This window comes from Macaca fascicularis, chromosome 8, assembly GCF_037993035.2.
Source record: "Macaca fascicularis isolate 582-1 chromosome 8, T2T-MFA8v1.1".
Lineage (NCBI taxonomy): Eukaryota > Metazoa > Chordata > Mammalia > Primates > Cercopithecidae > Macaca > Macaca fascicularis.
The window spans coordinates 45,481,457-45,502,760 of record NC_088382.1 but is presented as its reverse complement, the minus strand read 5'-3'; the positions used below and the strand labels follow the sequence as shown (position 1 = coordinate 45,502,760).

Below are 21,304 nucleotides of genomic sequence, written 5' to 3'. Positions count from 1 at the left end.
GTGAAACCCCATCTCAACTAAAGATACAAAATTAGCTGGGTGTGGTCGCGCATGCTTGTAATCCCAGTTACTCGAGAGGCTGAGGCAGGAGAATCGCTTGAACCCAGGAGGCGGAGGTTGCAGTGAGCCGAGATCGCCTCATTGCACTCCAACCTGGGCAAGAACAGCAAAACTCTGTCTCAAAAAAAAAAAAAGAAAAGAAATGAAAATTGGACTTTAAGATGAGAATATCTCAGATATATCTGTATATCTAGAAAATGTCATTATTTAAGATATTCTAAATGGTTATGATTAAAAATTCTTTCATGGTATAAACTTTAACAGAGAACATTGGGCAAAATTTTTACTGTTCCTGTTTTTAAAAGTTATTTCTAAAAGTTCAAGTCAGAATGCCTACTTGTTACAGAATCATCCACCCTGTGTTTGCCTCAATACTGCCATCTGGTGATTATTATAGCGATCTCAACATGGTGCTTAAGGAGATGTAGGGCAACCGATGACACAAGGTACACAATCTTGGTACCCTCTGCCACAAGTCTCCCTCTGCTTTTGAGTTGCTGTAGCAGAAATCTTACTTAGTTATGGCCATGAAATCACTTTGTGAGATTGCTTTGTAACCAGTAGACCTTTTCTGTACTGCTGTGATTATTATTGCAGTGCACATGGCTTTTTATCAGGTTCATACCAACTCATTGTTCTTTCTATGTAAGGTACTCTTATTTTATCTAGTTCTACAAGGTAATTCAATTAATTATGCAGCAATACTTATTGAGTTTACTAGGCATTGTTTTTGTTTTTGTTTTTATTTTTATTTTTTTTTTGAGATGGAGTCTCGGTCTTGTTGCCCAGGCTAGAGTGCAGTGGCACAATCTCGGCTCACTGCAACCTCCGCCTCCTGGGTCCAAGCGATTCTCCTGCCTCAGCCTCCTGAATAGCTGGGATTACAGGCGCCCACCACCATGCCCAGCTAATTTTTGTATTTTTAGTAGAGACAGGGTTTCAGCATGTTGGCCAGGCTGCTCTCGAACTCCTGACCTCGTGATCCACCCGCCTCAGCCTCCCAAAGTGCTGGGATTACAGGCATGAGCCACCGCGCCCAGCTTAGGCATTGTTTTTAGTAGTAGGAATATGGTCCTAAAAAACAGATGAAAATCAGAGCCTTCATAGAAGTTTCATTTAGTTAAGAATAAGATATACATACATGTTAATTAGTGAAAAGGGTTAAGGGGAAAAAAACAAAGCAGGGAAGGAACTTGTAAATTATTGGGGTTGGTGGGTTGCTTTTAAATGCTAGATGGGGTGTTCAAAAAAAGCCTTACTGAGAAGGTGACTTCCTGAGTAGAGATCTGAAAGATCTAGGGACAAATATTCTAGATATAGAAGGAAAGCAGATGCAAAGGCCCTGTGCCTGTAACCGCTGCCTTGAAAACCTAAGCAAGGAAGCTGGAGTGGAGTGTAGAGGGAGAGAGCAATAGAAGATGAGGTCACAGAGGCAACTGAGGGGGAAAACAGGGGAGTACAGATCACATGGGACCTTGTAGTTCATGTGGCATTTAATCTGAGATGGAAGCAATTGGACTGGAGAGTTTGGGGCAGCTGAATGACATGCTTTGATTTACCTTTTAACAGATTCACTGTGGCTGCTGTGGTTAATGGTGTGTAAAGTCATTTGCTACAACCTTTTTTCTTTTATTAGTTGTAGGAACAGGTTTACTTTATATAGATCATGGGAACAATACAGTATAAGAAGCTTGGATAGGTCTGAGAGAAACATATGGCATATTTTCTGTCTCTGCACAGATTTTTAAAAGTTGTATTCACTGATTATCAGTAGTTTTTGTCTTTGTGATACAGAGCAATTGAAATCAGCTTGTAGACTTTTACTTGGAAAATACTATGACTATCTCTTCTATTTTTCCTATAACCACCTTAGTGCATTTCAGATTCATATCTTACGGTGAACCCAATATAGTTTTAGCCCTACCTAACTGGGTTTCATGCTCATTAATAGTTTGGGAATGAGAGTGATCTGGAGTTACAATTTTTAAATGCTTTTAACAATATAGTTTGGCATACTGTAAAACAAATCATGGTGTACTGATTAGCAGTACTATTTGACCAACAAATTAAAGAAAACTGATAGACTGTGTCTTAACCTAGATGATTTATTTAAACCATTTGTTGCTGTAGCTCATCAGCTGAAATGATTAAACCCCCAAGGTACTGTTGCTCTTTCCCAAATTGCACTTAAAAAACAAACTGAAATTATCACTTAGTTAAAATGTCATGATCATTATCAGTAATAGTAGTTCTCTGTGGATTCACTTTGGTTTGGCAGCTGAAAAGTTTATTATTTTTATGTTTGGCCAAAGAATATGCGTCTTCAATGGGGAGCGTGCCATGTGTGACTGAAAACTGTTTTTATACAGCTTGGCTCTGCTTGGAATAACGCCTTTATTTGGCTTAACAAATTGCTTTTCAGCTTTATTTTCACACTGTAAATATCAATATTGTATAAACTTAAGTTGTCATTATTGGGACTAATCAGCAAATTGTTTTGTGTCATGAGTAAGCAAGGTCTAAGACGGATTATTTGATAAGTGCTAGAATAATTTGGTTAAACTGTCTATCCAGCTCTAAGTAACAACACAGCCAGTTTGAATCACTGCGCCTCCACCCTTCATTTTCATGAGTAGGTGTGAATGGCTGAAGCTAATTTGGTTTGGGATAGACAACGTCTAGTAATGTGAAACTGGCCGTATATAAAAGAAGTATTAACAGTAGTAATATTACAGGGAGCATACAGGAACATGGGGTACAATTTTGCTAGGGGTTTCTTAGTTATGATTTTGAATACCATTTTTTTTTTTTTTTTTTTTTTTTTTTTTTTTTGCAGTTAGAAACTTTACTGTCTTGTTCTGGGTGATAAAGACACATGTTTGAAGACACAGATTACTCCGTAGTCTTAACTTTCTAAGACTGTTTCCTATGCTGAAGAAGAAAACAAACTATTGTTTTCCAGACTTTCTTTTTTTCCCTTTTATGTTTGTTAAGTAGTAATAAAATGATCTAATCTGTCCCTGAGAAGTATAGCAGATTGGCCAAGTATTTTGCCATACTTAAGTATGTTAATTTTGGTAATTTAGTTTGAATTGTGATACTGTTCTCAGTCTTCCCTCTAGTCCCTGTCCTAAAATAGGCTTTTCTTCAGTGATTGCTCTAAACCCAACTTTGTTCCTTTTTAAATCCAGACTGCTGAAGTGATATAATGTGCTTTATATGTGAACGTGGTACTGTGACCCACCGTTCATAGGTCGCTACATTGAATTGTGTATATATCCCTCAAGCAGAACAACTTTTCCATACTCTCACCCCTGTTTTATAAAGGATGGTGTAGTGGAGAGAGGCCCAGTAAGAAGAGTTGACACATTCTTTGATCTTCACTGCCTCTAAGGATGATCGTTGCTCCCTATGGACAAATTTTTCTGATATGAAGTTCTTTCCGTCTGTTAATACCATTATCTTGGCTTTAGAGGCAGAGACTGTTATTTACCAATATTCTTTTCTTTAACTGTCTTTGCAAAACTTTCTTATCTTGGGAACTGTCATCATTTTTACTGATAAAGACATTTATATGATTCTTCTAAAATCATGCCTTCTCAGCTTCTTGACTTCCAGATTCCATTATGTTCATTCTTGCTTTCTTCAGTACTGACCCAGAATGCAAGCTCCATGAGACATGGGCTGTGTCTGCCTCATTACCACTGTGCCCTCAGTGGCTAGGAGTGCTTATTATTAAAGAATTCATGCGACCAGGCGTGGTGGCTCACGCCTGTAATCCCAGCACTTTGGGAGGCCAAGACAGGTGGATCACGAGATCAGGAGATCGAGACCATCCTGGCTAACATGGTGAAACCCCATCTTGGCCGGGCGCGGTGGCTCAAGCCTGTAATCCCAGCACTTTGGGAGGCCGAGACGGGTGGATCACGAGGTCAGGAGATCGAGACCATCCTGGCTAACACGGTGAAACCCCGTCTCTACTAAAAATACAAGAAAATTAGCCGGGCGAGGTGGCGGCGCCTGTAGTCCCAGCTACTCGGGAGGCTGAGGCAGGAGAATGGCGTGAACCCGGGAGGCGGAGCTTGCAGTGAGCCGAGATCGCGCCACTGCACTCCAGCCTGGGCGACAGAGCGAGACTCCGTCTCAAAAAAAAAAAAAAAAGAAACCCCATCTCTACTAAAAATACAAAAAATTAGCTGGGCGTGGTGGTGGGCGCCTGTAGTCCCAGCTACTCGGGAGGCTGAGGCAGGAGAATGGTGTGAACCCGGGAGGCGGAGCTTGCAGTGAGGTGAGACCGCACCACTGTACTCCAGCCTGGGCGACAGAGCAAGACTCTGTCTCAAAAAAAAAAAAAAAAAAAAAAAAAAAAGAATTCATGCATGTTTGCCATTTGGGGTTTCCTTCATTAGCCAGAACCTTATACTTAGGATTGAAGCTGCAAACTCTAACATGCCTAGGTCCCAGCTACTCAGGTAGCTGAAGGCAGGAGGATTGCTTGAGTCCAGGAGTTCACGTCTGCAGTGAGTCATGATCATGCCTCTGAATAGCCACTGCACTCCAGCATGGGCCTATGTTCCACAAAACATAGACCCTGTCCACAAAACAAACAAACAAATGAAACAAAAAATGAATAAAAGAAATCACAAACGTTAAAGCTCCTCTGCTGGTATAATCTTCAATCCTCCTTTTCCAATTCTTTCACCTCCTATTGAACCTTTGTAGTTTTATCCTGATTCTTACAGTACTTTAACTCCTTACACTTCCAGCTTGTCAGCTCCCTTCTTCTTATGATGGTCAGCCTCTACTTTGTGATCTGCCATTTGAGAAACGTCTGCATTTGCACTCGAGGGCCCCTTACCCTGTGGCTTATACCTCTCTAGCTCTCTGTTTTTGTCAGTCCAAGGCTTCAGAAGTATTTAAAAAGTTGTATAACTATTTTGATGGGATCCAGTATAAATGAATTCTTTCAAATCATAGCTTCATGTTTAGAGCTGATGGACAGTTTTATTTTCTGTCACCAGTTGCTTCCGCCTTCCACACAGAGACTTTGAGACCTTTGCAGCTCCCTGTAAATGCCCAAACCATCAATTTTTCTTATGGCAAGTAATGTTGCCTTTTGTTTTAGTGGAAATATGGAGGCCATTTTGCAGGGGCTTCCTCAACTTTTTTCTCATGTATTTTCAGTTTATTCTCTTTCTTAATGCATACTTCCCTGATTCTATCTTGACTGAAGGATGTGTGTCTGCTTTCTGTTTTGATGGGGGGCGTTTTTGTTATGTGTGTTTTTGAACCCACTCAATCTTTCCTCTCAGTTTTCTTGGTCAATTATTACTTTTTCATGTTCTTTCTGGCCAATCCGTGCGCCACATTTACCAGGTGATTTTATTTCCCATTTTCCAGAAATAATGGAGGCTGTCAGAAATGGGCATCCCCCCATCCCTCCTACAAAGAATGTATTTCTATTAAGCCAGTATCTTTACCTATGCTTTACAATTCATCTTCTTTTTAAAATCAGAACAGTAATCTAATAGGTCCAATCTCTTACTACATTTGTCTTCCGTTCTACATTTAAATAGGTTTAGTCTTTCCCATCTTGAACACCTGGAATACATTAAAACCTATTGCAGTTTCTTTTTAGCTGCCTTTTATCTGTCCCTTCATGGCAGTTTTTTGGTCCTGTGACTTTAGTTCTTATTCTGTCACTGAAAAGGGCTCTCTCACAATGATGCCTTCAACTATTTCTCAATTGCAGAATCTAGTAGATACCTTTTTTTTTTTTTTTTTTTTTTTTTGACAGAGTCTCGCTGTGTTGCCAGGCGGGAGTGCAGTGGCATGATCATGGCTCACCGCAGCCTTGACTTTCTGGGCTCAAGTGATCCTCCTACCTCACCCTCTTAAGTAGCTGGGACTACAGGTGCTTACCACCGTACCCGGCTAATTGTTGTATTTTTTGTAGAGATGGGGTTTTGCTTGCTGCCCAGGTTCCAGTAGATACTTTATCTTTCCAAAATTGATTATTGATTACTCTCTACTTGAAGTTCTTGTGTCATTGCTTCTTTTGCTTCTGTTTTCTCTTAGATTGGTCCTTTGTGGTCTCCTTTTTTTTCTCAGGTGTTCGTGAATGTTGGTATGCTTCTCTCAGTCTTTATCCCATTTCTGTACTCCCCTCTCCTTCCTTTCTACCCTTTTCTACCCACTCCACGTTCTTACTGAGTACTGTCAGTTATCACCTGCAGGTTGATATCTTTTCAGTCTATCTTTAGCCTGTTTTCTAAGTTCCAAACTTTAATGTCCAAATCACTATTGATATTTCTTGAAGAATATTCCAAGGTACCATGGTCCTATACTATATTTTTTATTAATTTAAATTTAACTCTCTAATTAAAATATACATACAGAAAATGCACGGATTTTAAGTGTACACCTTAATTACACATAATTAACATTTATGAAACCACCATCCACGTCCTGAAAGAGAACATTACCAGCACCTCAGAAATCTGTTTACAATTCACTACTGCTTCCTTCCTTTCCAAAGGTAACCACTTTCCTGACATAACAGTGTAGAACTATATTTGAACATTACATTAAAAAATTGTACAGGGTGTATTCTTTTGTCTGTTCTTTCAGTGTGGTTTGTGATATTCATCCATGTTGTTGGCAACATTTGTTTATTTTTATTACTGTGTTAACATTGTACTGTATGAATACAGCACAGTTTATCTGTTTAGCCACTTAATTATTTGGGTAATTTTTGTTTGAATAAAATATTATGAATAATGCTGCTTTGAACATTTTGGTGCATGTTTTATGAATATATACTTCAGTTGCTTGTATAGCTAGCAGTGGAAGTGCTGGATCATGTGGTATGCACATGTTCAATTTTAGTAGATAATGTCAACATTTTCAAATTCGTCTTGTTAATTTATATTTATATTCCTGTCAGCAGTGTATGTTGCTGTTCAACTTTTTTTTTTTTTTTTTTTGAGACAGAATCTCATCCTGGCGCCCAGTCTGGAGTGCCATGGCACAATTTTGACTCACTGCAACCTCTGCCTCCCGGGTTCAAATGATTCTTCTGCCTCAGCCTCCCGACTAGCTGGGATTACAGATGCCCACCGCCACGCCCAGCTAATTTTTTGTGTGTTTTCAGTAGAGACGGGGTTTCACCACGTTGGCCAGGCTAGTCTTGAACTCTTGACCTTGTTATCTGCCCGCCTTGGCCTGCCAAAGCGCTGGGATTACAGACGTGAGCCACCGCACCTGGCCGTTGTTCCACTTTTTAATCAACCCTCAGTATTACCAGTCTTCATAATATTAGCCATTCTCGAAAGTCTATTTTCTTGATGACTAATGAGGTTGAACATCTTTCCTTATGTTTGTTGGCCTTTCATGTGCTATTCATGTATTTTCTGTGGGAAAGTACCTGTGGAAGTTTTTGCCATCTGTGTTGAACTGTCTGCCTCTTCCTTACTGCAGTGTAAAAGTTCTTTATCTATACTGGATATGGGCCATTTGTTGGTTAAATTTGTTGTTCATGTCTTACATTCTGTGGCTTGCCTTTTCATTTTCTTAGTGCTGTCTTCCCAGTCTCTTGTCTTCCTTACTGTGCTTCCCTCCCCAAAGCAATTAGCCATCAAGTCCTGACAATTTTATCTTTTAATATCTTTTATCTTCTTTTCTTCATTTCTTTGCTCAGCACCTTAATACAGTCCTTCTTTGCTCATGGCCTGGATTATAGATCACATCCCTTGCAATCAATTTTTAACTGCTTATAGAATGACTTTTCTAAAATTTAAATCTTGGCTGTACTGTTCCTCTGCCTAAAATCTCCCAGTTGTACCTTAGAGGCTACAGAATAAGTACCTTAGAGGCTACAGAATAAAGCTTAAATCTCATGACTTCCTAGGCCTTCTTTAGAGTCCCCCGCCCCCCAAATTTTTACTGCTGGATAAAGTCTTTCCTGACCTACTTCCCCAGTTCTTTTTTCATACTCCTTTTTGAGGAAAGGATGTGGTAGGCTTAATTATGATTAAGCCATAGTTATTAAGACAACTAGCCGTTCATCTCTCAGTCTCTTGGCTGAGCACTACTGTTAGCTTGTTTGTGTTGGATGTTTTGATATTGGTGTTCCACCTAACTCTCTCATTAATCTGTTTGCTTTTCTGGCTTATTCTCTGCCAGCCACTTAGTTATTGGTGTTCTCACCTTAGCTGTCTTCTTCATACCTTTCTCCATGAGAAAACTCATCAATTCTGATGGCTCTAATGCCATTTTGTATGTATATGACTTCTAGATTTTTAAATCCAGACCAGTCTCTGTCTTAAAGTTCAGATCTCCCTGTATTATATTGTCAGTGGGTATTGCTACATGAATGTTAATGTATTTTATTTTATTTTTTATTTTAGTTTAGTTTAGTTTTAGTTTAGTTTATATTTTTCCAAAATGGAGTTTTGCTCTTGTCACCCAGACTGGAGTGCAGTAGTGCTATCTCGGCTCACTACAACCTCTACCTCCCAGGTTCAAGCAATTCTTCTGCCTCAGCCTCCCAAGTAGCTGGGATTACAGGCGCACATCACCATACCCGACTAATTTTTGTATTTTTAGTAGAGATGGTTTCACCATGTTGGCCAGCTGGTCTTGAATTCCTGACCTCAGGTGGTCTGCCCGCCTTGGCCTCCCAAAGTGCTGAGATTTACAGGTGTGAGCCACTGCGCCCAGCTACATAAGCATTTTTAAGCTCAGTAAGCCCCAAACTGAGCTCACATTCCACTCCCAAACCTGATTCTGTATTTTCTACCTTTTTGTACACCTTTTTGAACCTGGTGGGGCTGCCTGTTAAATACTTCTGGAAAAACTGAAGTCAAAGGGTACTTCTGTGAAAGTACCTCCTTCCCTACTTTCCTCCTCTGTTTTCCATTACTATAGTTCTATCATAGTACCTACAAACATTTTATTGTACTTTCTCTGTTCTCCCCAGTAGACTAAAAGCATCTCGATACTTTGTCCTTGGGGAAGCAAGCAAATGAAGGAATGAATGAACGAACGAATACATGCATGCATCTTGAGGGCTTTCCATTGCCATCCTGCACAGTGCCTAGCGTAAACAGTTGAGAGGTGACTAAGGGTACCTCCAACTAAACAAATTTAAAATGGAACTCATCAGTTTCCTCCAAATTGCTTTCCTCCAAACTTTCTGCTTTAAAATGGGCTTGCTGTGCACAGTTGATAGCGTCACCATCTTTTCAGTCCCCTTAGTCATATTTAACTCACTTTCTTTTTCTGCTACTCTCACAACTGGTTTTAAGCCCATTGCTGTTTCTCTGTTTCATTTCCTTAGCTTTGGTTCAAGTTTTCATCTTGTCTCCACCAGATCATTGTAATCACTGTTTAAATGTTTTACCTATCTTTGGAGTTTTCCCTGTTCGTCTTTGATATTGCTACAATACTCATTTTTCTCCAAGTGATTACCTCTTGGTTCTGTAAAGTTGCCTATAGGATCAAATCCAATTTAAAAAATTTTTTTATTTTTGTTTTAAAGCTGTATTTAGGTATAATTGATATATAAAAAATACAAATATTCAATGTATACATTTTAATGAGTTTGAGTCCAACTTCTTTACCTTCGGTGGCAGTCTTCACGAACTTATCTAGCTTCTTTTATTTTTTTTCTCTCCCTTATGGCAGAAACTATATGATTTAAGCATTGGCCTTACCAGACTGCACACCTAAGTCTGTTCTGTTTATACTACCTCTATTGCCTTCTCTCCATCACTCTTAGGAGGAACATAGATTAAACAAACCACTCTTAACACTTGTTAGCTATTGTCCTTGGGCAAGTTTCTAAAGATCCCATAACATAGTACTGGTGCTTAATACATGTTGTTTTCCCCTTTCAACCTTTCCCTTTCTCCACATCACTGTTGCAATTTCTCTTTCCTACTGCTAGAAAACACTTACTGTTTCTCTCTTATAGCACTTAATGTCTTCTGCCATGGAGTCACTGTGTCTGTGTTTACTTGTATATATCTTACTGCTCTTCTACTAGATCACATGCTTTTTCGAGGCTTACACTGTGTCTTCTTGAACTTATTCCAGTTGAAATTTTCAGTCTTAAGGGTTTGCTTTTTAAAATCCACACTGTATCATTTAGGTTCTAAGTGATGAACCTGATTGGGATAGCATTTTTTGGAGTAAAAAGTTTCTGAATGGTCATCACAAGGACCATTGTGATGTAAAGGCCCAGGCAGAGCAGGCTTTGTAAAAACTCAACTACTTAGTTGGAATTTAGGAGAGTAATAACAATTGTCCTAAACTTACTCTGGTAGGAATTTAAAACTATAATTTTGATGTCTTTATGGTAATACTAAATAAAAGTATTAGTACTGGAATGAATTGTGTTTTTCTTCACAGCCGGTTGCTGAACCAATCCCCATCTGTAGTTTCTGTCTTGGTACAAAAGAACAAAACCGAGAAAAGAAGCCAGAGGAACTCATCTCCTGTGCCGATTGTGGCAACAGTGGTATGTGATTTCCTTCTGTTTTTCTTCTAAAATGTGTTATGAAGGCAAGCAGAAAGTATATTGACTTGAGTTTGTGTCCTTAATCCTTATGAAATTAATACAGTCATACATCTTTTAATTATGGAGGATACGTTCTGAGAAACATGTCCTTAGGTATTTTAATCATCATGTGAACATCATCGAGTATTGTGACACAAACCAAGAGGGATGGCCTACTACACACCTGGGTTATATGGTGTAGTCTGTTGCTCAAAGGCTCAAAGCTGTACAGCACTGAATGTTGTAGGCAGTTGTAACACTGGCGAATATATGTGTATCTAAACATATCTAAGTATAGAAAAGGTACCATAAAATTACAGTAGTATGACCTTATGGGACTATAGTCATATGTTGTCTGGTTTTTTTTGTTTGTTTGTTTTTGAGACAGAGTCTTCCTCTGTCACCCAGGCTGGAGTGCGGTGGCGTGATCTTGGTTCACTGCAACCTCTGCCTCCTGAGTTCAAGCAATTTTCCAGCCCCAACCTCTCAAGTAGGTGGGATTACAGGCGCCTGCCACCACGCCCGGCTAATTTTTATATTTTTAGTAGAGACAAGGTTTCACCATATTGGCCAGGTTGGTCTCAAACTCCTGACCTCAGGTGATCTGCCTGCCTTGGCCTCCCAAAGTGCTGGGATTACAGATGTGAGCCACCACGCCCAGCCATATGTGGGCTGTATTTGATTGAAACGTTATTGTGTGGTGCATGACTGTATTTTAATTTGATTATGGTTTTAGGTAATTGAGATGAGCTTCTGCACTAGGGTGGGATTTGAATATGTAGCTGAAATATGTAATTCAGTTAATTTAAATCAGGTCTTAGTTTTTTTTTTTATATAAAACACTTTCTGTGGGGTTATTTTTTCCTGTTGGTCTTTACATTTCAGTATTTAACATCTGCTTAAATCACAGCAATCAGTTTGAAGTTATTGCTGGTTTCTTTAATAATCTCTACTTAGTCTTTCTTGATTTATGCCTCAGGCTTGATGAATTGAACCAGGATGATAACAGATTTGTTTTTCTTGATGGAAACTTACATATGTCACATTGGGAAATAGTGTTGATACTGCAGTCTAGCGAGCAATGTGAAATTCTAGGCCCTAAGAAAGATTTTGCAGAATCTTCTAATTTGCCAGTTCCAGAGATATTCCAGAGAGTTCTATATTTCAAGAACTCACAAGATTGGCTGGGCACGGTGGCTCACGCCTGTAATCCCAACACTTTGAGATGCTGAGGCGGGCAGATCACGAGGTCAAGAGATCGAGACCATCCTGGCCAACATGGTGAAACACCATCACTACTAAAAGTACAAAAATTAGCCAGGCGTGGTGGTGCGCACCTGTAGTCCCAGCTACTCGGGAGGCTGAGGCAGGAGAACTACTTGAACCCAGTAGTCAGAGGTTGCAGTGACCTGAGATGGCATCACTGTACTCCAGCCTGGCGACAGAGTGAGACTCTGTCTCAAAAAAAAAAAAAAAACTCACAAGACCTTACAGGAAGGCCTTAGCAAACTAGCGTTATCTTTGACCATTGGCTTAATTTTCAATGTTTTACAGTGATAACAACCATGATTTAGCTCAGAAAACAGAAACCACACTAGATACTTCAAGAGGAAGGAAGGTAAATATTGGAATTAGGTGTTTGTGAAATCGTCGTCAGGGCTGAAGAGGCAAGCTGGAGGTTGGACTTTAAGGACTGACTCTGGGTGCATTGCAGAACTGACCCATCCGAGGAGTCACTGTGTCTGCCTCTATGTGGAAGAGGTGGAAGCAGGAGGGAGTCCACTGCACAACAGTTGCACTCTGTAGTTGGTGCTGAAGTGCTAAGTTTAGCCATCATTACAATAGCTCTGGATATCAACGAGGGAGAAGCGTAGATACAGTTGTTTCCATGACTTTGCTTCTCATTAGAAAATAGTATTAGGAGGAGGATGATCTTTGCTTTGTTTTTGCCTTTCAAATATCCCTGGAGAACACATCCACTTGTCAGAACTTGGAGCCTAGCTTCAAAGGAGTCTAAGAAGTACGATGTTTTAGCTTTTCAGTTTTTATGCGCAGTAGAAAGTGAGAATAGATCTTGAGTGCTAGGTAATCATATTCAGCGTGCTATCACAAACCAAAATGAACTCTGGATGGATTTAATAGTTAAATATAAACCATAAATCATAAAAGATTAAATAAAAATATAATGGCATGCCATACAATGCAGTGATTTTCAAATCCCCCAATTAAAACCCAAATATATGAAACAGAATGAGTTGTTCTAGGTGGGGTGGGATTGAAATGGAGGAGAAGGGAGTGTTGTGTTTGCAGCCCTACCTTCTAAGTAGCATTATATTTGAGGTGGTCTCTGTCTCTCTAAGCTAAGGATGAGTGTAATTTGAAAACTATTACTGTAGTGGTAACATGTGTTTTTTGAGACAGAGTCTCACCCAGGCTGGAGTGCAGTGGCACGATCTTGGCTCACTGCAAGTTCTACCTCCTGGGTTCACGCCATTCTCCTGCCTCACCCTCCGGAGTAGCTGGGATTACAGGTGCCTGCCACCACGCCCGGCTAATTTTTTGTGTTTTTAGTAGAAATGGGGTTTCACTGTGTTAGCCAGGATGGTCTCGATCTCCTGACCTCGTAATCTTCCCGCCTTGACCTCCCAAAGTGTTGGGATTACAGGCGTGAACTACCGCGCCCGGCCCCTGTAGCGGTAACTTTTAAAGAAATTTTAGAACAGTTAAAACTACTAGTTATCTGTTGCTGCAGAAATAAATTACTCTAAATCTTAACAGCTTAAAGCAACAAAACATTTTTTACTTCATACTGTTTCTGTGGGTCAGGAATTCGGGAGTTGCTTATCTGGGTGGCTTTTGACTTGGTATCTTTCATGAGATTGCTGCCAAGATTTTAACTGGTGCTGCAGTCATCTGAAAGCTTCCATGATGGCTCATTTACGTGGCTGGCAAGTTGCTGCTGCCGCGGGTCTGTCGACAAGAAGCTTCAGTTCCGTGCCATGTGGACATCTTCACAGGGCTGCATGCATGTCTGCAGTGTGGCAGCTGGCCTCCGCTGATGGGGATCTGAGAGAGAGAGAGTGAGGTGGAATCTGCAGTGTGTTTTATAACCTGGCCTTAGAGTCACACTGTGTTATTTCAGCAATACCTTCTTGGTTATGCAGATCAACCCAGTTCATTATGGGAGGGAGCTGTGAGAGTATGACTAGCAGGAGGCAAGAATGCGTAGGGAGCAGCTTGAAAACTGGCTGTCACAATAGCCAAAGAAGAACAGCATGGGCATAGCTGGATATATGAACATTTATATTTTCTAAATTAACAAGTAACATACCTAAAATAGAAAGAGCAAGAATAATTTGGGGAAAATAACTGCTTTAAATATGGCAAAGGGCCAAAAGCTGTCTAAGTATAAAGAATGTGTTTACATTTCTAAACATAAAGTCCAAAGAGCAGAGCCTGTGAACTGGCAATTTATAGGAAAGAAAACTAGTTGAGCCTATGAAAAGTGTTTTACTCAAGTAATAGTAGGAACACATACCACAGTAGCAGTGAAGTATCATTGTATAGCATTTATAATAATCACAATTGAAAGATAACAGACCTAGAGCTCATGTAATTGTGCTAAAACACTTGTTCTTTTGCTGGTGGCACTGTATATCATAGTTTTTGGAAAATGTTTTGGCAGTGCATATCAAGCTATAAAAATGTTTAATTCATTTGACTAATCAGTTCCACTTTCAGGAATTCATTCTAAGGAATTAAAAGAAGTGAAGGATCTGTGAACATGAAATAATTAATTTTAGTGTTCCATAGTCTCAGTAGTATTTAACAATAGGGAAATGGTTATGCAGGTTATAGTGTATCAATCAGTGGAATATGATCAGTTTAAGGAATATGAAGTTTACTTAAATAAAAATTTAAAACAAAACAAAAACTGTAAATATGCTAAAATTACAGTCATGCAGAGCTTTCAGCTAGTTTAAACAGGAAAGTCTAACATAAAAATGGCCATTATTCTAGGATGATAGGACTATGGGTGAAATTTTCACACCTTTTGGATTTTCTTTCAGTGTTAGTGATATTTTGAGAATAAACTTGCTGTCTCATAAAAATGAAAATCCTTTGGGAATAGAAAAGAGAGGAGAAGATGATTTAACAAGTCCTTTCTCTCACCAAAGAAAAATAAGCACAACCAACTTTTAGAGGAGAGGGACAGTCTTTTCAGAGTTGAGGGGAAATTGACTACCCTTAAGTTTTGAGAATCACACTGATAACTATCTCTTGGAAGAGGAAGCATTTTTTTTCTCTTGCTATTCATTCTGAGCACAGTAGAAATACTGCTTTTGGTTTTAGTTTTAGCTTGCATGCCTTAAATTGTGAGCAGATAACTCACTTTAAGTGATAGGATTTTTATTATATGCAGGAATCCCCCTTATTCTTGGAGATTTCAAGACCCACAGTGGATGCCTGAAACCTTGGATAAAACCGAACTCTGTGTATATGGTGCAATGTTTTTCCTTGTGCATGTGCATACATACATGCGATAAAGTTTAATTTATAAATTAGGCACAGTAAGAGGTTAAGAATAATAGATAACAAAATAGAACAATTATAACAACATGCCAGCATCACTAGTTTTGTGCTTTGGGACCATTATGAAGTAAAATAAGGGTTTCTCCAACACAAGCATGATAATAACACCAGCATGGTGACACCAGCGACAGTCTGATAACCCAGACGAACACTAAGTGACTAACAAGTGGGTAGTGTATGCAGTGTGGGTGATCGCAGCCCAGCTGGGACAGCAGATCTCATTATGCTACTCAGAACAGTGCCCAGCTTAAAACTTAGGAGTTGCTTATTTAATATTTTCATACTGCAGTTGACTATGGGTAACTAAAACCTCAGAAAGCAAAACTGCAGATAAGGGGACTAGCTGTATTTTTCAAATTACAAAGTAACACGTTATCATTTGAAAAATGACAGCACAGGCCGGGCGCGGTGGCTCACGCCTTTAATCCCACCACTTTGGGAGGCTGAGGTGGGCGGATCACGAGGTCAGGAGATTGAGAGCATCCTGGCTAACACGGTGAAACCCCGTGTCTATTAAAAATACAAAAAAATTAGCCAGGTGTGGTGGCAGGCGCCTGTAGTCCCAGCTACTCGGGAGGCTGAGGCAGGAGAATGGCGTGAACCTGGGAGGCAGAGCTTGCAGTGAGCCCAGATCGCGCCACTGCATTCCAGCTTGGGTGACAGAGCAAGACTCCATCTCAGAAAAAAAAAAAAGACAGCACAAAAGGGTATAAACTGAGACATAAAATCCTTCTTGATATATATAGCTCAGTTTTCTAGGATGTTATCAATGTAAACAGCTTTTTGTATGTTATATCAGTAATCATATATGAACTTTTCTCATATGAACATATATGTATTCATTCTCGTATATATATATCTCATTTTTCAGGCAGTTGTTCCAGTAGCATTTAGAATAGCCAGTAGCCAGTAGCCTCTTTAAACTACATGTCATTAGTTTAGAATACTTGCTAATTTAGACTTGGATTATGTCTAGATAATTTGTAAAGCACTTAATTATATATTTGCAGAGAGACTAAGCCACATTAAAGAAATACTCCCCAAATTTCTTTGAGCAGTACAGAGGCATTAATTTAGGATGGTCAGTTGATATAGACACACACACACACACACACACACACACACACACACACACACCCCGGATATGTACAAACATAATGCTTTGATGTAGGCTTAATAAATGTTTGGAGTTTGTCAAGTTTTTTTAATAATCAGATTGTGGGGAGGGTCCTAGCTTCATCTTTAACATTAATAAAACTGAATTGTGGTGCCAAGTCCTGATGAGAAATGTGTGGCAGGCTTCCTGGAATATCTTACTTTATTTGATACGTATTTTGTATCTGAGATGATTGCCTTTTTCTACATCATTTCTTTAGTACAATAGCAAAATGCTTCTTGATTGTTTTCATTCATGAACATTCTCCCTCGTATTAGGCCATCCATCCTGTTTAAAGTTTTCCCCTGAACTAACGGTTCGAGTGAAGGCCTTACGGTGGCAGTGCATTGAGTGTAAAACGTGCAGCTCCTGTCGAGATCAAGGCAAAAATGCGGTGAGTATCTTTCCCTTCTAATATGGGTGTTTCATTTATTAGTAGAATGTACGACCAGCATTTTCATCTAAGTATGACTGGTTATTTTTCAGACACTTGGTCCAGTAGCATTTAGAATAGCCAGTAGCCGCTTTAAACTACATGTCATTAGTTTAGAATACTTGCTAATTTAGATTTGGATTATGTCTAGGTAATTTGTAAAGCACTTAATTATATATTTGCAGACAGACTAAGCCACATTAAAGAAATACTCCCCAAATTTCTTTGAGCAGTACAGAGGCATTCATTTAGGATGGTCAGTTGATATATTAATTACAAATCACCCTTTTTCTCATTATTAAAGCAGACAGGGGTTAGCTTATTTCTGGTTATTGGATATTTGAAATTAGTGGAACTTTAGCTCTTTGTCAAAGATTGGCTGGAATATAACTTTTTGCTAACTCTGTCTGTTTACATAGTTAATGCAAATTAAGGAAACTTTTAATGTTATGGTTGCTCTTTTTTTTTTTTTTTTTTTTAAGATGGAGTCTCACTCTGTCGCCCAGGCTGGAGTGCAGTGGCACGATCTTGGCTCACTGCAACCTCTGCCTCTCTGGTTCAAGCAGTTCTCCTGCCTCAGCCTCCTGAGTAGCTGGGATTATGGGCACGTGCCACCACTCCCGGCTAATTTTTGTATGTTTTGTAGGGGCGGGGTTTCACCATGTTGGTCAGGCTAGTCTCGAACTCATGACCTTGTGGTCCACCCGCCTCGACCTCCCAAAGTGCTGGGATTATAGGCATGAGCCACCGCACCTGGCTCATCTCTTTTTTTTAAGATCCCTGAAGCTTTCCAGGTTTTAGGTGGTCATGATCCTAACATGTTTCTGCTTCATAAGGTTAAGCGAACTGTCCTTTCTTTTTTCTGATAGGATAACATGCTCTTTTGTGATTCGTGTGACCGAGGTTTTCACATGGAGTGTTGTGATCCACCACTCACCCGTATGCCAAAAGGTGAGAAATACTTTCTGAAATCAAACTGGGAATATAAAGGAGTATGTTAGTGAAAGCACATTTTATCTACTTTGTTAAATGAAATAATAATTGGATCTTTCTTTTTGAGGTTGTGTAAATAGGAAGAGAACTGTCACCTTAAAAGGTGGGGATAGTCTTTCTGATTAGACATCTTAACATTCTTATATGATATGGATTTATTGTTATTTTCAATATCTAGGCATCCATGAAGGGTGAAGTGGTTCATTTATACATATTTGCTAGTCTCTAGCTAGAAGATAAAATACTTGCCTTAAATATATCTTGAAATATCTCTTTATTGAAAGGAGGAAATAAAATAGTATTAGGTCGTGTTGATTATATCACTGCTTAGCACTTTTGAGGGCTCTAAAACTATAGAGATGGTTTATTCAGAACTTAAAAACCTTTTTATGAAATACTTTATGAAATAAAAAGTTTATATATATATATGTGTGTGTGTGTGTGTGTGTATATATATATATATATATATATATATATGGATGAAATACATTCTGAACAAATAAATGTCCAAATTGTAAGGGCGCAGCTTAATGTTACTCTCTTTTGATTCCTGTTCATTAAGAGGTATTTAGTTTGGGCACAGCTGCCTCATGGTTGGACGTCCATATTCATATGCTTATAATTTCTTTTAAAAAAAAACTTCAGCCAGTCACCCCTTTTTGTCCTATCACAAATTCCATTTTAACTCTGATTTTATAATTTATAGGCTTCTTAAGTAAAATGCCTATAGGATATTTTATAATATTTGTTTGGAAAAAGTTTTCCTGTGGATAGAAAAGGACTTAACCATACTTTGTAGCCATGTTAACACTTTAGGGTTTTACTTGAATTCACTTATTCCACCCCCTCACCCATGGAGTGTCACTCTGTCACCCAGAATCTTGGCTCACTGCCGCCTCCACCTACCAAGTTCAAAGCGTTTCTCTGTCTCTGCCTCCCATGTAGCTTGGTTTATAGGCGTGCCACCACTCCCGGCTAATTTTTGCATTTTTAGTAGAGATGGGGTTTTGCCATGTTGGCCAGGCTGGTCTTGAACTCCTGGCCTCAAGTGATCCGTCTGCCTCGGCCTCCCAAAGTGCTGGGATTACAGGCATGAACCACTGCGCCCAGCCTGAGTTCACTTACTGATGGTTACTTTTTGAAAAATCTTAAATTTATAAGTATTAAAAAATAAATGCTCACTTTTTCCACTTACATAAAGTCTGAGCAAGGGGCCTTCTAAGAGTCCTTCAAGATAAGAAAGTTTTTTTTTTGTTTGTTTTGTTTTTTGGAGATGGAGTCTCCCTCTGTTGCCCAGACTGGAGTGCAGCGGCATAATCTCAGCTCACTGTACCTTCTGCCTCCTGGGTTCAAGTGATTCTCCTGCCTCAGCCTCCTGAGTAGCTGGGACTAGAGGCGCATCACCATGCCCAGCTAATTTTTTTTTTGAGATGGAGTCTGGCTTTGTCTCGCCCAGGCTGGAGCGCAGTGATGCAATCTCGGCTCACTGCACCTCTGCCTCACGGGTTCAGGTGATTTTCCTACCTCAGCCTCCCGAGTAGCTGGAACTACAGGCCCATGCCACCATGCCTGACTAATTTTTTGTGTTTTTAGTGGAGACAGGGTTTCACCATGTTAGGATGGTCTCGATCTCCTGACCTCATGATCTGCCCACCTTGGCCTCCCAAAGTGTTGGGATTACAGGCGTGAGCCACTGTGTCTGGCCTGCAGCTAATTTTTTTTTGTAGAGATGGGGTTTCACCATGTTGGCCAGGCTTGTCTCAAACTCCTGACCTCAGGTAATCGGCCCACCTCAGCCCCTCAAAGTGGTGGGATTACAGGCATGAACCACTGCGCCCAGCCAAGAAAGATTTCCTTAGGACTCTATTCCTGTGTGGTTAACTTCTACAAAAGAGATTATATAGCAGCTTTAGGCAGGAAACTTTTTTGTTTTTTTTTGAGATGGGGTCTCACTCTGTCGCCCAGGCTGGAATGCAGTGGTGCGATCTTGGCTCACTGCGACCTCTGCCTCCTGGGTTCAAGCAATTCTCCTGCCTCAGCCTCTCAAGTAGCTGGGACTACAGGCACATACCACCATGCCCAGCTAATTTTTGTATTTTTGGTAGAGACAGGGTTTCACCATGTTGGCCAGGCTGGTCTTAAACTCCTGACCTCAGGTGACCCACCCGCCTTGGCCTCAGTGGACTTCAGGTACAGTCAGTGGACTTCAAGTACAGACTTGAAGGTGTATGTGAGTCTCTTCCAATTATTTGTAGAATTTTGTGTGTATATGTTTTAATGTTTATTTTGGGTGGGGGGGCGGTATTCATCAGATTTTCTAATGACAATCTTTTACCTGAAAAAGTTAAGATTCTGTCTTAAGACTATCTGAAACCTTTTAGTATATTTATGTCTGTCACACTCGTATGTGGAATTTTATTTTTTTATAGGCATGTGGATATGTCAAATATGTCGACCTAGGAAAAAAGGACGAAAACTTCTACAAAAGAAGGCAGCACAGATAAAACGGCGTTATGCTAATCCAATAGGACGTCCAAAAAACAGGTTAAAGAAACAAAACACGGTGTAAGTTGTACTTGTGGCAAGGTGAGGGGAGAAAAGGATAGGGTCTTCTCTATAGTGTAGGATTCACTTGTTTTCTCTATGAAAAAACTTTTCCATTGTCATATCTGGCACTTTTGTATAATAATAATGGCTAACACTTACTGAGCCCTTAATAAGTGCCAGATACTGTTCTTAGTGCTTTACATGCATTGAATTGTTTAATTCTCCCAGCAACCCAGTGAAATATAGCTGCTGTTGTTAACTTTCGTTTTTCAAAGGAAGAAACTAAGGCATAGTACATGTTGAACTGGGATGAAAATCCAAGTAGTCTGGCACCAAAATCTGACTCTTAACCATTGCCTTATGTTGCTTCTCTTATATAAAAACAGGAAAGAAAAAGTTGTTACTGTGACATTTCACATGTCCCTCTCCTGATCTTGTCTCAGTTGTTAACATCTATTAGGTGTACAAACCACTGGATAGGTTCTTCCTGTTGAGGTGATGGCTAAGTCCCATTTTTGTGTTCTTGGAATGTAAAATAATTTGAATGTTTTCATCTATTAGCAGAAATCAGAAATTGTGGACTAGAAAGCTGGGCTATGTCTGGAGGAGGTGGGGCAAGATTCAGAAGCTAGTTTTGTCTTTTTAAAAATATCTGTAGTAACTCACCTTTGATAAATATGTAAATATCTTCAGGCTCGTCAACCTCCCTTTATTCTCAAAAGTTTTACTTACCTTTTTTACACGTAAGACTATCTTGAAGGTGATATAACTGAAATGAATGGGCATTAGCAACCTGAAGTGTGCAGAACCGGTATTGTAGTCTGTATTCAAAATCTTAAATCCAGCTTTGATTTTCCTATAAAATGATCTTTTGATTCCCGGCCTTCAAAGAATAACCTGGCCTTGTGTTTTAGAGATAAAAGTATAACTTTGAGTTGGTGCAGAGATCACAGTGTAGTAG

The 21,304-nt window shown here is 39.6% G+C and overlaps 1 protein-coding gene across 5 annotated transcripts in view; it reads left to right on the top strand.

Annotated features, from left to right (window-relative positions):
* The window catches only part of KAT6A (lysine acetyltransferase 6A), a 121,173-nt gene that overhangs the window by 55,953 nt on the left and 43,916 nt on the right, over nucleotides 1–21,304 (top strand). For 3 of the 5 annotated variants that reach the window (XM_045399086.3, XM_065519142.2, XM_065519143.2), the window contains 4 exons: nucleotides 10,474–10,582; nucleotides 16,649–16,764; nucleotides 17,673–17,754; nucleotides 20,226–20,361. In XM_045399086.3, the coding sequence (XP_045255021.2) occupies nucleotides 10,474–10,582; nucleotides 16,649–16,764; nucleotides 17,673–17,754; nucleotides 20,226–20,361 (443 nt within the window). The remainder of the gene's footprint in view (nucleotides 1–10,473; nucleotides 10,583–16,648; nucleotides 16,765–17,672; nucleotides 17,755–20,225; nucleotides 20,362–21,304) is intronic. The other 2 variants (XM_045399087.3, XM_073998719.1) reach the window with 1 other exon arrangement.